The sequence below is a fragment of the Amblyomma maculatum genome, unplaced genomic scaffold (assembly GCF_055883805.1).
Source record: "Amblyomma maculatum isolate TAMU_Amacu unplaced genomic scaffold, ASM5588380v1 scaffold_13, whole genome shotgun sequence".
Classification (NCBI taxonomy): Eukaryota; Metazoa; Arthropoda; class Arachnida; order Ixodida; family Ixodidae; genus Amblyomma; species Amblyomma maculatum.
The window spans coordinates 23,423,590-23,436,588 of NW_028146738.1; the positions used below are offsets into that span (position 1 = coordinate 23,423,590).

General features: G+C 48.0%; 1 protein-coding gene across 1 annotated transcript in view; it reads left to right on the plus strand.

Annotated features, from left to right (window-relative positions):
* The window catches only part of Larp7 (La related protein 7), a 43,566-nt gene that overhangs the window by 19,610 nt on the left and 10,957 nt on the right, over positions 1–12,999 (plus strand). Inside the window, exons 7-8 of the mRNA XM_084586042.1 lie at positions 1,806–2,115; positions 5,288–5,438. Of these exons, the coding sequence (XP_084442168.1) occupies positions 1,806–2,115; positions 5,288–5,438 (461 nt within the window). The remainder of the gene's footprint in view (positions 1–1,805; positions 2,116–5,287; positions 5,439–12,999) is intronic.

The window sequence follows — 12,999 nt, forward strand, 5'->3', positions numbered from 1 at the left end:
ACGAGCGGTACGAGATACCTAAAAAAAACCGACAACCATCGTTTCAACACGAAAGAGAGAAGAGAGAAAAACACTTTCACGAGTTTTGCGAAAAAGCGCGCCGTCACTTTTTCATTCCAGTTTTTTTTTTTTTTTTCTTGCCCCCTTTGTTGGAGCGCGACGGCGGCCAGAATGCGGCCGGAGGAGGAGAGAAACAACCGAGCGCGGGCGCGCAAACACGTGCTGAAGAGCAGCGCGGAGCAGACGACAGCATGCTTTTCTATGCGGCGGGGAGCAGACGACGCGGCCGCACTGCGCGTAGGTTTTGACGGGATCTCCATGGAGGGCGCTGACGCACAGAGCGGCGCAGCGCCCCCTGGCCCAGGTTTTCTCCCCTATAGTTTCGCACCTTATCGTGAACTTGAAGAAAAAGAAACCAGTTTTCTACAAAAAAATCAGTTTTACAAATCACGAACTTTGCCACTTCCCATATTTCGTCTTTATGTCGATAAAAGGGAATTATAGCTCAGTGCGATCTGCTAGTCTAGTTCACTATATCTGCTACTGTGATCAGCTTCCGCACACTGCCCGTGCGCACGTGCTAGCATGATCTGATACCTCAGGCGCGGCTGCCAATATGTACGTGTGCTGCACGCCATCGGGAAGTATGCAACTCTCACTCAAGGCAGTCACCTCATGCACAGTGGTGCCCTGCAGAAGCGGATCGTGCCAAAGTGCTAAGCTGTAACCATTATAACTCTCCAGTTAGAATATCTCGGGTAGTCATGCTTTCGCCATGTCCATACGTACTGTGACGCAGCTGCAGATCATGCTCATGCTGCAAATGAATGCACACGCCACGTGAACAGCATTCAGGTGAAACAAACGAGAAAAAAGCGAGTGGTACAAGAGCCTTCATGAATGCATCCCCCCGCCCCTTCCCCATTTTTTCCCACGGGCAGTGGCGTCTGCGTAGAGTGCTCATGTTTCATTTTCAGTCCAACTGCACACTCATTCTAGGCTACCACAATGACAGCAACAAGCACACCCTTACTGCCACTACCTCAACAATGAACAGAGAGCCAAGCTAGTCTTCCCGAATGACTGCTTCGCCTAGCTTTCATGGCCGTGCAAAACCAGTTGTTTGCAACAAAGATGCTGCTTGCGTCTGTGTCATGCCTGCTGCAAAAACCAAATTTCAGCCAAAAAAATTATCTCCACAGTATTGGTGGCACGAAATTTGGTGTAAATTTAATATTGAACTTTTAGACACCATAGAGTCTGAAATATCGGTCGTGGAAATTTGCATGCTCCTATAAGGCGCGTGATGGTTCCTGATGAAGTCCAAAATATTGTGCGAGTCCAAATTGTTGGAGTCCGAAAAATTGATTGGCTACCGTATTTGAAAATGTTCGATTTGATTTTCAACTGGTTATAGCATTTTTTTTTGAAGATAGTCAATTTGTTATGATTTAATAATGTCTGCCTTCCGTTTGCTTTGAAATGAAATAAATGCTACTCCTTACCATATGAAGCGGATTATATTGTTTTTATTTTTTATCATGCTTACTAGAGCGATAGCATCAGACGGCCTTGTGTCAGCCTGTTTTAGCATAAAACAAAAAGCACTGGGCCACTCTGGGAATTTGGAAACATCAGCTTGGTAGTCAACTGCTTATTTGCTGGGTAAGCGCCGAGGATGGTATCAGTGTGTGCAAGCATTCCACCTGTTTTGACTCTTCTGTGTTGCTGATGTTTCCATTTTTCATTGCATTGTACTAGTTTGCATAGAGGCCTTAACCCATCTGGTGCCATCCTTGATGCAGGTGCGAGTGGAAACGGCTGAGGAACAAATACCTGGCCTTGCAAAAGGCCACGATGGCACAAATCAAGCGTTCACTGCTGCTACCACCCTCTGGGGGAACACCTTTTTCAAGCCCAAGCCACACATTTTGTTCTCCAGCCCGGTCATTGACGGTGGATGACACTGCTGTCCCAGAAGACAGACAGTGTATGGAGGATGGCCAAAACACTGAGGAATGGTGTGAAGCACCAGCTCCAACACTGCAGTTCCAGCCTGGCGTTATTGTCAAGATGCTGACAGAGAAGCCAGTCTCCAACACGTCTGAGTTCAAGGTACCTGTAGTGACGATCAGTGACGTCGTTCGGTCTTGAGGCTACCACTTCACCACACACTTTTTTTTTCTACAACACAACGTTTAATTGCCATAGAGAACAAAGAGAAGCGTTCCACAGCGCTACATGGGCAAACGCTACACTCATAATCACCGTCACATCACACACCTTTTACCGCTTCAGCCTGCCTTTCCTCTTTCCCTCGCTGGAGAGGGAAGCTAGCTCTCTTCCCGCCCGCGTGGTCTTTAAAGAGACCCCACGCGGAGATTTACTACAGTTCCCTCTGTCAAGCCGTGGCCACCGCAATCGGCTCCGGCGCAGCGCCGGCTTTCGCTTGGTGTCGAGCGTTTTTAACGCGCCCTCGTGTCCGCGTCTTTGGGACTTCAGTCCCTCGTTACAACAGTACCCGTTCCTTTGATTGTATTATTCCAAATGGGTGGTGCTAAAGACCGACTACGACAGCCTTTTTCACTCCGTAAAAGAAGCGGTTTCTAGTAGTATGTCAATAGAGAGTACTAAAAACAAAGTATGGCATTCGTGATTGAAGAATTGCTCCCACAAACAGTTTTTTTTTTTTCATTGAAACGAGAAAAGGGCAGCCATTGCCAAGAGCCAGAAATAACGTAGAAAATGGCGCAGTGGAGCCCTCAGGTGCTCTAATTATGGCAAGTTGGCGGCTTCCTGCTGCCTTTAAAAACCTCAGCGAGTCGGCATACATTATATTCTGGTATTTTAAGGGACAAGAAATGCCAATATAAAAAATTTACGTCACTGCAAACAAACACCAACCACTAACGGATCAGAATTTGTTAGCCCTGTTTTCAGTACTTCAGAAGCGCATGTGATGCTTGCGTTCTTGCACACCATACACCCACGTGTCGCCGATGGCTGTGTGGCCTTTTGGCATGGTAATCACTACAGAAATTGCAAAAACTTACCATTGTAACAAACCTAGGACCTCTAAGCTACATACCAGCCTCTAGTTTTTTACTGTGTGCCGTCCGACGTTAGTTCATCTACAATGAACTCAGTTTGAGGACAGTTCTTGTGTGCGCATCATATGCAGTATGTTGCCCAACCATGCCCCAGGTGCATGCGTTGTCTGCTACACTGTCTTTTAAACACTTGTCACAATGAAACTACTTAACAAGTGTAAAACCTCGTTACATTCAATTTTAGGGCTCACTGGTCACTTTAACTGCTATTGTAACCAAAGGAAAAATTTTTTTGCTGTTGGTCTTTAATGTGTGAAAAATAAAGGGGCAAAAGAAGAGGTGTAAAGAGAGATTTGCAAGAACAAAATACTATAAACCGTTTCATTTTAATTGAATTGAATGGTAATTGCCTTACCACTGTCCGAGCAGAACTAAACAATGTTGGAGCAAAGGGTTCCAAGAAATCCTCAATGGAATATTGAAGTGAACTTAAGGACACAGGATTGCCTGCATAAGGACGGCTGTTGCAATACCAGCGCCGAGTAATGTGTAGCTACGTTGTAATCACCAGCATCAGCAATAAAGGCCGCACTAGCACCATCGGCGAATTCGGCTAATAGCTGTGACCAATGGTGGTGTGGAGGTCATTTCTTTTCGGCGGCGGCGCATAGCCGGTGCAGCCGCAGTAGATGTAGAAATTTCGCCTTTGATCTCTGCCAAAGGGCGGCCTCTCAGCGCACTTGGCGTTGAACGGTCATTGTCACAGCTTTGCCCAAACAACACGCCTTCGCCTCCTGTATTACACTCAGCCACATGTCTCATGTTGCCAAGCTGCGCTGTGCTATGCCTGACAAGGGGGTCATGGCTCCTTTTTCTGAAACATCACAGCCAGCAACAACGGTAACAGATGGAATTGCATCTAATGGGGCTAATAATGGTTTTGCATTAAAAAATTAAAACAGCATCCGAGTGGTGTGTGAAAGAAAGCGTCAGACTTCCCCTTTGTTGGCAGTAAAAAATGTTTAGACTTTATCTCGCTATGTTGGCAGTATGGTAAGCTCAGTGCCCATTGAGTCAGTAGTCATCTAAATTTTGGAGCTCCATTCAAATGCGCTGTTGCCATGTGGCAAATTTCAGTGACCATAGAGTGGTGAGCAGGTGATTCGGCAGATGACATGAGGCGCAGCAACATTTGATGCAAACACAAAATGAAGCAGTAGTCAGTGAGTAACCACTCCACTTTTGGTCATCCCCCTAACCTTTAGACTGAAGCACAGCTCATCTATTGAAGGCCATTTTTACTTGAAAGTCACTCAGGAAAAGCTCCCGGTCTCGCTGTTCAGTCGTTTCTGTCATTACGAAACAACCAGCTCGACTTAGCCTGCTTCTTCAATATTATTTCCGTAATGTATTGTGTTCCCTTTCTGTTCTTACATTGCTTGCTCATTTTTTTGTGTGCGTGTTTTAGTTAAAGCCCCTCCTGCTTTGGGCCATAGGACTAGCCTGCGGTACCGTCAAATAATTCGTACGAATTTCAGCTGATATGCACTTGTGTTTCTACCCTGAGAGGTTCATATCAAGAGTCTACTCTAGTGATACAGGGCTATCAATGTGTCATCATTACGTACACTCACTGCTGATGGCAAAATTTTTTATGGCCCTCTGAGTGCCTTGCCTAGAGAATGCTTCCTTTTATTTTCAGATTAGGGAAAGGTTCTTCTGTGTGCCCTGATAATAAGACTTTGGAAAGCCTGCATAGACTTTCATACTATCTGAACAAAATGCACTTGCCATGGCCCCATCTCTCTCTTTTTTTTATACTATATAGTTTCTCAGCAGTGATTGATATTAAAACCATCATTCATTTTGAGTTTTTGCTAGCAATAAGCCCTGTAACTATAAGTAGCCGGCAGCTGGAGTGATAAAGTCCCTGCATGAAATAAAATAATTTTCTTTTTGTTAGGAGGGTAACTTTGTAGGGAGCTAGCGCTTCTGTAATTGCTTTTCACTTGTTGGCTTCTCTCCGAAATTCAGTTAATTTAATATGGCTAATTTTTTTTCTCTTTAGATAGAGAAATTGAAAAACTTCCCTTTCGGTGAACAAACTTGTGCGCTCTTGCATGATAATCCAAAAAACTTGGCGCACACCTCAGTGTACCACCAAGCCCAAACCATTATCACATGTTGAGCAAGTTGGGTTGTATGTGTCGCAAAGTGCATTGTGTGTGAACGTGCAGAGCAACATCCGGCAGCTGGCCAATGTGGCCTATGTGGACGTCATGGAGGGAGACAGTGTTGCCTACGTGCGCTGTGCTGATCCTGAAGGCGCCCGTCAGTTTATTGAGAACCAGAAGGAGTCCTTTTGTGGCTCTCTCTCTCTGCTTGCAGGTGGAGTACCACATTATTTTTATTCCTCTTTTTTTAAGTGTGAATTGGTTAGAGGTGGTGTTATTTCGTGAGTGAAACTGGGGGAGGAGGCTTTGTAGCGAAACTTCAAAAATCTCTATGCTAGGCTCGGCAAACTGGGAGTTTCAAAATGGAGTTTCAAAAGATTCTGCCCTTTGGCAGAATCTTGACACGTTTTTAGACATGGCAGTTTTAATATTGGTCTGAGTAGTAGAAGTACAAGAAGAGAGTGAGAAGTTCGAGCTTAAACTGAGCATTAAAAAGACGAAGATCATGGCGTCTTGCCCTATCAAGTCCTGGAGCATCAAGGGACAAGAAGTGGAAGCTGTGACAGATTTTCTCTTCTTGGGCTCCAAAATTACCCGGAAGGAGACTGCAGCCATGAAATTAGGAGACGCCTGCTTCTGGGAAAGAGAGCCATGGCTAGCCTTGACCGCCTAGTAAAGAGCAGAGACATTAGTCTGCCAACCAAGATCCGTATAGCTCGTGCTATGGTCTTTCCAGTTGTAATGTATGGATGTGAGAGTTGGACTGTGAAGAAGGTTGACCGTCGAAGAATTGACGCGTTTGAGTTGTGGTGCTGGCAGAGACTCTTGAGAGTTCCTTGGACGGCCAGAAGATCAAATCAGTCGATATTGTCAACCATAAACCCTGACTGCTCATTGGAGGGTCAAATTCTAAAGTTAAAGCTCAACTACTTTGGTCATCTGATGAGAGGAGAGGAGTCGCTGGAGAAAGATTTGATGCTGGGAAAGTTTGAAGGTCACTGGAGAAGGGGTAGACAGCGAAGGCGATGGTTAGATGGCATCCTCGAGGCGCTGCAGATGAAGTTATGTGATGTTAGAAAGATAGTGAGAGACCGGAAAGCGTGGCCCGATATGGTCCATAGGGTCACGAAGAGTCGGACACGACTGAACTGAACTGAGTAGAAGTAAGCAGCTGTAGGGTATATACATGCCATACAGTGCAAATCAGCTAAGCTGATGACCTGTTAAAGGGACTTTGTAGGACCACCTTGGTGTAGAAATTTTGTTTGTCATGCCAACATATTTCTGTTAAAGGAACCAGGAAATGGGCTTGAAGTTTGCTGGTACCATGATTGCTTTTGAACATTCAAATTGGTATTGATTGAGACCGACACTTGCATTGACTGAGGAACAATTAATGTTCATTGTCCCCATACCGGAAGTCCCCAATCACACTGCCAGACTGGCTGGCGTGGACCATACAGTTTTAGCGGTTATCTATACGTATCTTTTTCTTTAAACATTGAGAAGCTGACTAGTGTCAACACCCGTGAAAGTCTGTCGATATCCTGTCGCTCACATGAATGACTTTGCACGCCCCCGGAGCTACGTCCTGTTGGGCGGAAGCTGCCATGTGTAGTCGATCAAAACCTTTTTCATATTCCATAAGTCTTGCAGTTCCTTCTAAATTTGCGGTACGTTCCGGGATTGACAAGGTCCAAAACTTTACCTTTGTATACCAAGATCCGAAACATCCGCATTTTACTGCATTGTGAAACTTGCATGCACGCCATGGATGCTAAGCATTTGGAAAGTATTTCGTGAGCAAAATAAATCATTGGCATGCTTTTTCTTTTCGGAAGCGTTATCATAGTTTGCAACATAGTGATCTTCGGAGAACTGGGCTTTGTTCTTCTTGTCTTCTGTCTCGAAGTTGTTGAGGAAGCCAAAAATTAATGGGCTCAGGCTATATTGTCAAAGCATGCATTTCGAACCATGCTGTTCATATGTTATGGGAGTAGTCTCTTATTGGCAGCCGGTGCTCCCGCATATGAAAACTGACACATTTCTCAAGTTAGCACAAGGTGACGCTTGAGCACAAACTGTTGAACAAGACGTCTTCTTCATTGATGCCTGGAAAGGTGCGTGCGTGTTATTTCTTTCGGCTGGGGAAACGCTTTTGCAAAGCCTAATGCGATTCGAATACTGCCCTATTCAAATTTACTTAAAGCCACTGCCATTTTCGTTTAGTCTCACCCGCAGCTAAATTGCTTGGCAAATTGGTCTTTGGCCCGATCTTAAGTAAAGAAGCATACCTTGTGTCATGGCGCTCTTTGGCTGTAGTCGCCTTTCACATAATAAAAGTGCATCATCCTCATTTATTTTTATTTATTCAATTAACTCGCTGGCTCCTCCTTACTTGGGAGTGTTGTGTAAGTGGGACAAAGTGAATGAAGTACACTGAACAAATTGCTGCTCAGTAAAACACGTTCATTCAGACTTCAGGGGACCGGGAAAGAGTACAGATTATCCGATAATGGTCCAAATTTATGAGTGGCCTCCTCAAAAATTGCCGAAAGGAATTAACATTGTAATGATTTTGGGAAAGCCCGGGCAGTGGTAGACGCATTGAAGAAGAGAACTGTGTGGTGTCAGACGCTTGATAGCTTCGCTGCACATGTCACTACACACACATCAGAGGGCACTTGACGCAATCCGAAGTGTTCAGATGGTTGCTCATTATGCTGTTTATACCATAGCACAACCTTTGAACAGCAGGCCATCCAAATCGGTTGACTGGTGTGAGGCTAGCTGCACCCAAATTAACAAGTGTCCAGTGCCAGACTTAACCTAGTCTTAAGCTGTGACCATATTGGCTGTCCAAATGACCTGGATATCAGAAAGAATGGGGATTGAATTATAATTTAAATAATGAAAGTTTCGCTATAGTTGGCACACAGCATGGCCTCTAATTGGGCAGGTGTGGATGCTTATGTGGCAACAAGTTGCAGACTGGTGCCAGGCTGTATTGCAAGAACAGGAGTCTGGTGCTGTATAAACCGGAATATAAGTAAAGATTTTGTTCTTCAAAAAAGTAAGCTGAAGTCGCCCTTCGTCTTATATAATGGTCTTTACCAGAATGTGATGCTTTGTATGGCAACATGTGGCATGCCTGCTTGCGAATGGACACCAAAGCCGTATGGGCGTCCTGCAATCGCTTGCAATTTTTTTCTTCTTCTTTAGTCCGTGGCGTATTTCTCTTCGCGTGCGCTTTTTCAATCAACCTATAGTATAGTATATTGTAACGTAACGTTACACAGAAGGCGCTCTGGCACTCTGACACCGAAGAACACCAGCAGCCAGTCAGGGCAGCACGAAAGCGGAGCACCGTTTCGCTTCGTCGTCTTGTCCGAATCGCCGGTTCAAATCTTCGTCGTCTATGAATGGCATGTGTCATTGCCCCCCTTCTTGGCAGCATCGCCTCGATGCTGCAAATGCTGCTTGATGCGATGAGCTGACAGATGTTATGCTAGGTTGGTGTGGGATACCACAACACAAAACGGGGCACCATCAGTCTCAAGAATAGTCAGCGGGGCGATCGTGGTAGGGTTTCATCCGGACGACGTGTACAACATCAGTGAACTTGCGTCGTCTGCGGCTTGAGGGATCTTGGGTCGCGGATTCAACTTCGTAAGTAACGTCGCTGAGGCGGCGGAGGACACGATATGGGCCGAAGTACCGGCGCAGCAATTTTTCAGACAGCCCACGATGACGAACGGGCGTCCAAATCCAGACATAGTCTCCAGGCTCGTAGGCAGCGAAGCACCGTCCCTTGTTGTAACAGTCAGCGTCTAGTTGCTGTTGTAGGTATATGCGCTGCCTTGCCAGCTGCCGTGCTTCTTCCGCACGCTGGGTAAAACTGGCGATGTCCAGGTCAAGCTCATCTTCGTCGTCGGTGTGTACGGGCAGCATTGTATCCAGTGGAGTGGTCACTCGACGGCCGAAGACAAGCTCGAAGGGTGTGAGCCGCGTCGTCTCCTGAAGTGCCGTATTATATGCGAACGTGGCATATGGGAGGATTTGATCCCAGCTCTTATGCTCTATATCCACGTACATAGACAGCATGTCAGCCAGAGTTCTGTTTAGCCGTTCCACCAAGCCATTAGTTTGCGGGTGGTATGCCGTGGCCCGTCTATGGCTAGTGTGTGTAAGGTTCAGTACAGCCTTAGTCAGGCGGGCCGTAAAAGCTGCCCCGCGATCAGTAATGATAACAGCCGGAGCGCCATGACGCAACACGATGTCGTGGACAAAAAAACTCTGCGACTTCGGTGGCAGTTCCATTTGTGAGCAACGCGGTCTCAGCATATCGAGTCAAGTAGTCTGTCGCAACAACAATCCAATGCTTTCCATTACTTGACTTCGGGAAAGGACCAAGAAGATCTATCCCCACTTGTTGGAAAGGAGTTTTCGGTGGAGCGATCGGCTGAAGAAATCCAGCTGGTTTCACGGGTGGAGTCTTTCGGCGTTGACAATCACGGCAGGTTTTTACGTAAGATCGCACTGAAGGTAATAGTTTCGGCCAATAGTATTTCTCCCGAATTCTTGCAAGCGTACGACTAACTCCCAAGTGGCCGGAGGACGGTTCGTCGTGACAAGCGCTCGAGATGTCAGGCCGTAGGTGCATAGGCACTACGAGTAGAAATGTCTCTTTGGATCTTTCAAAATTGCGCTTGTAGAGAACTCCACTTCGTAAAGCGTATGACTGCAAGCCACGACGAAAAACAAGCGGTACTCTACCATCGTGTCCTTCCAGATAATCGATGAGCGGCGCCAGCTCCGGGTCCTTGCGTTGAAGGTCAGCCATATGGGATTGGGTAATGGCCCCAATAAAGGGAAAATCGTCGGCGTTTTCCTCTGCAGTGGAGTCCAATGGCGCGCGTGACAAGCAATCCGCATCTTGGTGTTTATGTCCCGACTTATACACAACAGTGACGTCATAATCTTGAAGACGGAGGCTCCAACGAGCTAAGCGTCCAGACGGGTCTTTAAGGCTTGCCAGCCAGCACAAGGAATGATGGTCGCTGACAATACGGAAGGGTCGTCCATACAAATATGGTCGAAACTTGCTGATGGCCCAGATTACCGCAAGGCACTTCTTCTCCGTTGTCGAATAGTTCGCCTCTGATCGTGAGAGCGTTCGGCTCGCGTAGGCGATAACCCGTTCTATTCCGCCTTGCGACTGAATGAGTATCGCGCCGAGGCCAACGTTGCTGGCATCAGTATGTACGTCGGTTGTGGCGTCTTCATCGAAATGGGCGAGTATTGGGGGTCTGTGTAGGCGGCTTCTAAGCTCCTGGAAGGCTTGTTCTTGATCGTCTCCCCACAGGAAGGGTATGCCTTCTCTGGTTAGTTCTGTCAGTGGTTCAGTTATCTTAGAAAAAATCTTGGACGAAGCGTCGGTAGTATGAACAAAGACCTAGAAATCGTCGAAGTGCCTTTTTGTCGGTGGGGCGTGGAAAATTTGACACTGCGGTAGTCTTCTCGGGATCAGGGAGAACGCCCTGTGCACTGACAACATGGCCGAGAAAGCGTAGTTCCTTGAAAGCAAAGTGGCATTTCTCAGGCTTGATCGTTAGTTGCGCGCCTTTGAGTGCTTGAAGCACGATGCGCAACCGGTCCAAGTGTTGCTCGAAAGTAGGCGAGAAAATAACGACATCATCTAAGTACACCAAGCACGACTGCCACTTCAGACCTGATAAAACCGTGTCCATCATACGTTGGAACGTGGCCGGTGCAGAGCAAAGACCAAACGGAAGCACCTTAAACTCGTATAGGCCGTCGGGTGTCACAAATGCAGTCTTCTCTCGGTCTCTCTGATCCACCTCGATTTGCCAGTATCCGCTTTTGAGGTCTAATGAGGAGAAGTACCTGGCGTCGCGTAGTCGGACGAGGGCATCATCAATCCTGGGCAGCGGATAGACGTCCTTTTTAGTCACGTTATTTAACTTTCGGTAATCGACACAGAATCTCAGGGTGCCATCTTTCTTTTTGACAAGGACCACTGGCGATGCCCATGGGCTCGTCGAAGGCTGGATCACGTCGTCCGCGAGCATTTCATCCACTTGCATTTTAATGGTGTCACATTCCTTAGGAGAAACCCGGTACGGGCGCTGGCATACCGGTAACGTGGTCTCATCGGTGATGATGCGGTGCTTGGCGACAGGAGTACGACCGACCTTAGAGCCTGTGGCGAAGCAGTCTGCGAAATCGCTCAGAAGAGCCGAGAGAAGATTCCTCTGATCGGGCCTCAAGTCGGGGTTAATTTTAACGGTCTGCAGAGCATGACAAGGTGCGGCCTCCTCTTTAGGGTTCGCTCCGGTGGTGCATAAATGAGACAAGGCAGTAACATCGTGAAGGATGGCAACAGCCGTGTCCTTGGCGAGATGCCGCATCTCCTTAGCAAAATTTGTCAGGAGGACAGTAGCACAACTGTTCTGGAGTTGTACGAGTCCTCGAGCAACGGCTAATTCCTTCTCGAGTAGTAGCGGAAGGTGCCCATCCGCGATGCCCTCGTAATCGGGGAATAAGTCATGCTTTACAAGAACCAACACACTAGAACGTGCCGGAACCCTCACGTCATCGTCGACTATACGCAAAACGTTCAGACCCGGATCTTCGTTTTTAATGCGCGCCACGGCTCGTTTCGTCGAAAAGGAAACACGCGCTTCTTTCAGGTCAATGACAGTGCCGTTGGTCTGCAGGAAGTCTAGACCAAGGATCAAGTCTTTCGAACACTCAGGAAGCACGATAAATTCTCCGACATACACAAAACCACGGATGCCGACCCGCGCTGTGCACTTGCCTGCAGGTTCGATCAAGTGGCTTCCCGCAGTGCGAATTTTCGGGCCGGACCAATGTGTCAAAACTTTTTTCAATTCTCGGGTGAGACCACGGCTCATTACTGAATAATCGGCACCAGTGTCGAGTAACGCGGTGACATCCACTCCATCAATCGTTACACATAAATCGGAGGTAGTATGCCGGATGCTGTCGCTACCTGACACAAGCGAAATCTCGTCGGGTCGGCCTGACGATGACGGAGGATCTTCACGTTTCCCGACATCAGCGACCCTGCCTCCGAAGGCCGCTGGTATTAGTTTTCCCGGCTAGGGCTGGGAGAGGAGCGGCGTCGGGAAGAGTGGGGACTTGTCGAACGGTAGCTCGTCGTGGACGTAGACCGAAGCTCTTGGTAACCGGACGTGACAGGATACTGTCGCGCTCCAAGGTCGCTTGCAATCTCAGTAGGCCGTTCGTCATTCCGAGGGTGGAGTTCCTCCGAGGCGAAACCCCGCATGTTGACGCGGCGGTACGGGCACGCCCGGTAAAGGTGACTGGCTTCCCCGCAATGATAGCACAGGGGGCGACGGTCCCGGGGCCGCCATACTTGACGGGGTCGCTGGTAGATTGGCGGAGGGGAGTAGTGAGGCCCCATGCGGCTCCATGCGAGGCCCTCCATGCGAGGACCCTGCGGCTCCATTGCTGGAGCTGCGGCGTTGATACTATGGTCCGGCGGGGGACGCCTACGTAAGACGGACGTGTAGGTGGGCCTCGCGTCGATCGTCTGGTGGGGAACGCGCTGCTGGGGAACGTCAGCAACTTGCTGAGCTGCCATACACACCTCGTCCCGGGCGACTTCAGCCAGTGAAGGAAAAGCTGTTGTGTTGCAAGGCATCCGGAGCGCTTGCAGTTCCTCCCGCACGACAGAACGGATGAGATTTCGTAGTGCGTCCATGTCG